Source organism: Oppia nitens, unplaced genomic scaffold, assembly GCF_028296485.1.
Source record: "Oppia nitens isolate AA-2021 unplaced genomic scaffold, nextdenovo-longstitch-racon4-pilon3 scaffold20_pilon_pilon_pilon, whole genome shotgun sequence".
In the NCBI taxonomy this organism is placed as follows: domain Eukaryota; kingdom Metazoa; phylum Arthropoda; class Arachnida; order Sarcoptiformes; family Oppiidae; genus Oppia; species Oppia nitens.
This window is the reverse complement of record NW_026533200.1, coordinates 1,292,770-1,299,828: the sequence shown is the minus strand read 5'-3', so window position 1 is coordinate 1,299,828 and position 7,059 is coordinate 1,292,770. Positions and strand designations below refer to the sequence as shown.

At 21.6% G+C, this 7,059-nt stretch overlaps 1 protein-coding gene across 1 annotated transcript; it reads right to left on the bottom strand.

Annotated features, from left to right (window-relative positions):
• Positions 1-1,123: 1,123 nt before the first annotated feature.
• On the bottom strand, positions 1,124-7,059 carry LOC128953152 (uncharacterized). Its single transcript, XM_054298627.1, has 6 exons — positions 6,908-7,059; positions 6,380-6,412; positions 5,084-5,409; positions 3,632-3,880; positions 2,221-2,500; positions 1,124-1,127 (listed from the first exon to the last, which is right to left on the bottom strand). Exons 1-6 carry the CDS (start codon positions 7,057-7,059, stop codon positions 1,124-1,126), a joined length of 1,044 nt encoding a protein of 347 aa, XP_054154602.1.

Genomic DNA, 7,059 nt, shown 5'->3' with positions numbered 1-7,059 from the left:
CAATATTATTGAACATCTATGGGATGAATTGGACAGACGTGTGCCAAAGAGCGAAAGAAAAAGTTTTTCTGCGTTTAAAGAGTCGTTATTTAATGTCTGGAAAAATATACCTGAAGAAGTCACAGAAAAGCTGATCCAAAGTGTTCCAAGAAGATTGCAGGCTGTGATTGATGCCAACGGAGGCAATACTCGATATTAATATTGTTTTTACTAAATTAATAGCTTTATTTTGTTAATAATATTTAAAGTTTTGATTTCACGAAAATACTTTTTGTACATAACTTTTTTTACCATTTCTTACTTCTTATGCTTTTTTATAGATAATATGATAATTAATGCAATTTTATTTATTGACTTATAAACTTTGAAAAGTGTTCTTTCATTTGATATCAAATTTGTTTATTTAAGTTAAAAAATAAAAAAGTTATTAAAGTTCAAAGTTAATGATATCAATATTTTTGCGATACGAAATTAAATTATGTTTGCAGTGTAGTAATAATTATTATTTTTGTTATTTTTTTGTTTGTTTTAATATACAATAAAAACATTTTAGTTAAAATAAACAGATAAAATCATTTATTAAAAAAAACTGTAATATCATAATTTAGCCATAGTTTTAATTAGCATTAATAATTATTTTTTAAAAAACATTAATAAATATTGTTAATAATAATAACAAAACAGGTTTTAGGATTATAAATATATATACCATATATAAAGTGATAACTTTTTTCTTGTTTTATTTGATTTCAAATGTATGATCAAAACAAAACACGTGTTTTAATATTTTAATATTTATTTTTTGTTTAGTGAAACAGTAATGGAGTTGTTATTGAATAATGATTTTAATCAAAAATTAAAAAAACTAAATCAATTGAAAAAATTATCATTAAATTTACAACAAATTACTAACAATTGCTATAAATTGTTGGAAACCTTTGATGAAGTAAATATCTGTACAAATGATTACATTTCGGTGAAAATCACTGATTATAATGACTATTATGACAATAACAACAACACACGTGTGGATAATAATAACACCCAATTCACGTGCTTTTGGCCCAAATGTCGGTTCAATACTATTACAAAACGGCGTTTAATTAATCATCAATTGATTCATTCATCTGAAAAACCAATTAAATGTAATAATTGTAATAAAACATACAAAACTCAGTCACAATTGTATTCTCATAAAATTGCTAAACATTTAATTAATAAATATGTTTGCAATGTTAACGATTGCGGCAAATATTTTAATACAATTATATATTTAAATCGACATAAATCTAGAGTTCACTTTAATAATGTATTTAAATGTTTATATGAAAATTGCAACAAAACATTTAAACAAAAATGTAATTTAATATATCATCAAAATATGATACATATTAAATCTGAGAGATTTAAATGTAATGTCGAGTATTGCGATAAAACATTTGCAACTAATTGTAATTATCAAAAACACATATTAATTCATTTGAAGAAAAAACAATTTCATTGTTCAGTAAAGGAGTGTTTGAAAACATTTACAACAAATCATTGTTTACGACAACACTTATCCAGAGATCATTCAATTGAACCAAAATTTAAATGCGATTATAATAATTGTGTTAAAATATTTAGTACATCATTTGGTTTATATCTACACAAACGTACAGTTCATTTGGGTATAAAGCCATTCAAATGTGATGTCGACGACAACTGTGACAAACAATTTGCTGGAAAAACTGATCTTTCAAGACATCGACGAACACATTCAGGCATTAAATCATTCAAATGTGATGTCAATGATTGCAATAAATATTTTAACAGAAAAAATAGTCTTAATTATCATATATTTCAATGTCATTAACTTTATATATAATTTTTTTTATATATATATATATATATATATTAATACAATATGATTCATTGATTTGATGTTTGATTAATTTTTTTTTTGGTTTAAAAATCAATATTATTTTCTATATAAAAAATTAAATTTTCTATTTAGTAGTTAATTATATTTATCTAAGATTTTTAATTAAAAAATATTATCGATTAAATTATTAATATTAAAATAAATTGTTTTTAGTTTTAGTAAACTAATTTAAGTTATAACTAAATTTATTATTACTATTATTTAATATTACTTAATTAAGAAAAACAGTTTATACATTTGAACAATAAAATGTGTTATCTATTTGAAAATTATTGTTATTGTTTGGATCGGTTAGCTGGTAGTAGACGTCACCATAATATCTATCAGTATATGACTTAACTATCGATATTTTATCAAATAATGTGTTTTGATAATAGAAAAATAGTTTAGATATTACTGTATAGATAAGCGACACTTTCAATAGATAATCCATTGTTAAACACATCATAAAATAGGATAAGCGTTGGGAAAGTGTTAGCAATTGGATCGGATGTTTGCGAACTCCCAGTGCTTCGTACCAGTACTTCATAAAACCTTCGTAACTGAACAACCATTTAGGCATAACTCCATTGAGTCCTACATAAAAAAAATAAAAAATAAAATAAATAATTAATTAATTTAATAATATTTTTAACAATAAAAAAGATTATTTATCTATAAATACCTATCAATTAAAACTATTTATTTAATATATATTTTTAAGTATATAATATTGTATTATGTTTTTTAAAAAAACACTATATGTTTTCAACTAATGTTTTTAATTTATTGTAATAAATAATTACATTAAAAAATATTTATTTATTAAATTTATTATTATTATTATTATTAAAAATATATTATAGCATTAAATTATATACAGATTTTAAATAAATAAAATAAACAATTAATTTATAACATTATTTTTAACCAAAAAAAAAACATTATTTATCTACCTATCAATTAAAACTTTTTATTATTTTATATATATTTTTAAATATATATGTAAAGTATAAACACTTTATGTTTAAAAATAACTTTAAAATATCTATATTTCACTTAAATATAGCAATTATTTAATTATCAAATAGACTTAAATTTAGCATTTTTGCCATTTATAGAAAGTATTCACTTTCTATATGTTTATTACTTTTCAAATAACTGCCGACTATTTTATGGGTCAAGTATTGCCTAAAATCCCTATATAAGGGTCAGCACTGACCTTACAATTCATGCTTAGATATACCTGTGCTTCACGACTGCAACATATAAACTAAATTGTAATACAATTTCATATCAGAAATAAAATGATTTAATAAAAACACAATTAGTTTTTTAATCTATTGGTGCGTCAAATAAATAAATGCCGTAAAATTCAACTAATATTTTACATATAATATTATATTATATGTTTTTTTTAAAAACACTATCTGTTTTCAACTAATGTTTTTAATTTATTGTAATAAATAATTTTAAAAAATGTATTTACTAAATTTAATATTATTATTATTATTTTTTTTGTTAAAACATTTTCTTATATTTTATTATTTATTATTATTAAAAATATATTATAGCATTAAATTATATACAGATTTTTATTTTGTAAATATAAAGTAAATTATTGACTGATTTGTTTCATTTCATTAATATTATATATATTATGATTATTATGATACAATATTATATACGGTATATATATATATATGTTTAATATGAGAGCACCCATACCTAAAAACACGCCCTCCGTCAGCGCCATTCCCATCAATACTTTCGGACACTGTTCATCCATATGTCTCTTATAGCATCGTTTGAAACATATATCAAAATAGGCTACCGATTCCTCATACGTATTGTCCTGACAAATGTTAAACCTATCCTCAATACCCATACAATAGCCGATAACTTTCCAAAAATACATGTATTCAACAAATTCCTGGCGATTGGTTGAATGAAACCCACACTGTTTAGGTCTAATACCTGGATGATAATGATAATAATAATAATAATAATAACAGTATTAAAGATAATATATTTTTTAGTAGGTATGAGCTCCACACCTAATAAAAATATAGTTTATTATTTATATAAGTTATATTAAAATAATAATAATAATATGCATTTTGTATACATTGAGAGAGAGAGAGAGAGAGAGAGAGAGAGAGAGAGAGAGTAATACTGAAGAAATGTGTTTTAATTGTTTTATTAGTTTTTTTTGTTGTGTTTGTTATTTAAAACAATTAAGTAAATTTAGTTTAGTGGTTAAAACTAATAATGTTTAAAAAAATAAAATTGCTAATTGTATTTATAATATGTTATAAATAGTAAATTAAGTTTAAATTTTTATTATTTTTAAAAAAATATCAATATTTTTATCAACTTTAATAATGATATATAATTTTTTTAATTAAGTAAATAATTTTTATTTTTTTTGTATATATATGTTCACTAATTATTATTTTATCATAATTATAAAAATTGTAATAAATGTTGAGTAAATGTTTTGTATATTTTTCATGAGAGAGAGAAAGAGAGAGAGAGAGAGAGAGAGAGAGAGAGAGAGAGAGAGAGAGAGAGAGAGAGAGAGAGAGAGAGAGTAATACTGAAAAAATGTGTTTTAATTGTTTTATTAGTTTTTTTGTTGTGTTTGTTATTTAAAACAATTAAGTAATTTTTATTTTAGTGGTTAAAACTAACAATGTTTAAAAAAAATTGCTAATTGTATTTATAATATGTTATAAATAGTAAATTAAGTTTAAATTTTTATTTTTTTTAAATATCAATATTTTTATCAACTTTATAATGATATATATAAATTTTTTAATTAAGTAAATAATTTTTATTTTTTTTATATATATATGTTCACTAATTATTATTTTATCATAATTATAAAAATTGTAATAAATGTTGAGTAATGTTGTGTATATTTTTCATGAGAGAGAGAGAGAGAGAGAGAGAGAGAGAGAGAGAGAGAGAGAGAGAGAGAGAGAGAGAGAGAGAGAGAGAGGTTTAAAATTAAAATAAAGTTTTTTTAAAATAAGGAATTGACTTTAAAATTTTTTTTGTCTAAATTTATACTTATATATAAATATAATGTTTAGTTATTTTTTTAGAAAAAAAATCTAAAACTATTATTTTTCAACATTATTATTATTATTGTAATTAACATATACAAGGCCTAACCTACTAGTCCTATCAGCGACCACTGGGTCATAGCCATATCAAACTGATTCAGCCATAGCTGGCCATCCGATTGCGGATATTTCTGGTTCATCAGTCGTGTAACAGCCATATGACACGTGTTGCGCACCTGCATCAGGGACCGGTGCGATCGGCTATTGGGGTCAAACGGGTCGTCCTCATACCATTTCAGGACGTGTACAGTAGTGGATAGTATACGCAAAAATACCATATACGGTGTCGATGAACGGCCAGTGGCCAGTATGGGTACGATTACTTGCGGTAAATGTATGAGCAATATGTTGCCAATAAAATGGGCTAAATTTAAACTAAATTGCAAAAAAATATTAATAATTTATTGATATTTTTTTTGTGTATTCATTTATATATAAATAAATTATCTAATTGTTAAAAAACATTAGTACATAAAAATAATATTAATTAATTAATTATAATGTGTATAAACATTATATACTGTATAAATATTATATAAAATATTTTTATTTCTATTAAAAAATAAAAATTATTTTTGATTTAGAAATATTTTTTTTAATATAAATTATATCAAATTAAAAAAATTATGTTATTATGAAAATTTTTTTATCCTGACTATTACTAAATTAATTTAGTAACTAAATTTTTTTATAGCTAATTAAAACTAATCAGTTATCTAATTACAGTTTATAATAATAATAATAATAATAATAATAATAAATATTTTGTATTTTTTTTGCATTAATTTCTTATACTTTTTTATATTAAAGTTATTTTATACAATATTGTATTTATCAGTATATATATAAAAAAGACAAAATAAATATTTCATACTATTAAATAAAATATTTAATTTATTGATAATAAATTAATATAAATTAAAATATTGTAATTTATGTGATAATATAAAATAGTATTTAATTTATTTTATTATTTAAAAAAATTTAAATATATATTAATATACCGATACTGGTATATATATTATAAATACCTACTAATTAAATTAATTAAGTAAAATTTATTTTATAGCTAATTAAAACTAATCAGTTATCTAATTACAGTTAATAATAATAATAATAATTAATTTCTTATACTTTTTTATACGATAATGTATTTATATATATATATATAAAAAACAAAATAAATATTTCATACTATTAAATAAAATATTTAATTTAATAATAATAAATTAATATAAATGTAATTTAAATATTTGTAATCTATGTGATACTATAAAATACTATTTTATTTATTTTATTGTTTAAAAAATTTAAATATATTTATATATATTTGTTGTTGAAATACCTGAGAAAATATTTGCGCGACAATTGCTGAGCCCTACGATTAGAGATGGGCAAATAGAAAGTTTCTAATAAATTTCCGTGAGAAAGTTTCTAGAAACTTTCTCAGGAATAAATTTCTATAGAAATTTAACTTTATTATTATACAATGGGATCCCCATATCTATAGATATTGTAATAATCAATGAGACATAATACTATACATACTAGATTAGACTCTATACTAATTATACAAAATGGGATACCTATATATAAAATAAAAATAATTATCTAATAATAATCAGTTTTGTAAAATTTTATTATATCATAGTTTAATATAATTAAATAAATAAATTTTTTACTTTAATTAATAATTAAAATACTGATACTTATAATTAATTATTAATTGTAAAAACAATGTACAGTAAAAGCAAGTTAACAAATATCGAGAAAACAAAATTAACATGGGGATCCCATAGATAGAAATTTCTTTTAGAAACTTTCTAGAAATTTCCCTATTATTTTATAAATTTCTCTTTTTTGCCAACACTACCTACGATACCGGTGCCTATCGTACCAATCGGGCGCCGATAGCAACGGGTTTGGCCTATCGTGAGTCACACCGGGAGTCTGGAGGCCAGTAGTGGTCAACTCGTGCCACTGTTTTTCCAGTCTATCCCGTGTTTCGGTGTCCAATGTATTCAT

Bases quoted from the DNA above. Each gene is read 5' to 3' on its own strand.
- LOC128953152 (XM_054298627.1), bottom strand. From the start codon at position 7,059: ATGAATACATTGGACACCGAAACACGGGATAGACTGGAAAAACAGTGG. The intron at 6,413-6,907 runs GTAGTGTTGGCA...CTCTAATCGTAG, and splicing joins GATAGGCACCGGTATCGTAG to GGCTCAGCAATTGTCGCGCA. The intron at 3,881-5,083 runs GTTAGGCCTTGT...ATTATCATCCAG, and splicing joins GTCGCTGATAGGACTAGTAG to GTATTAGACCTAAACAGTGT.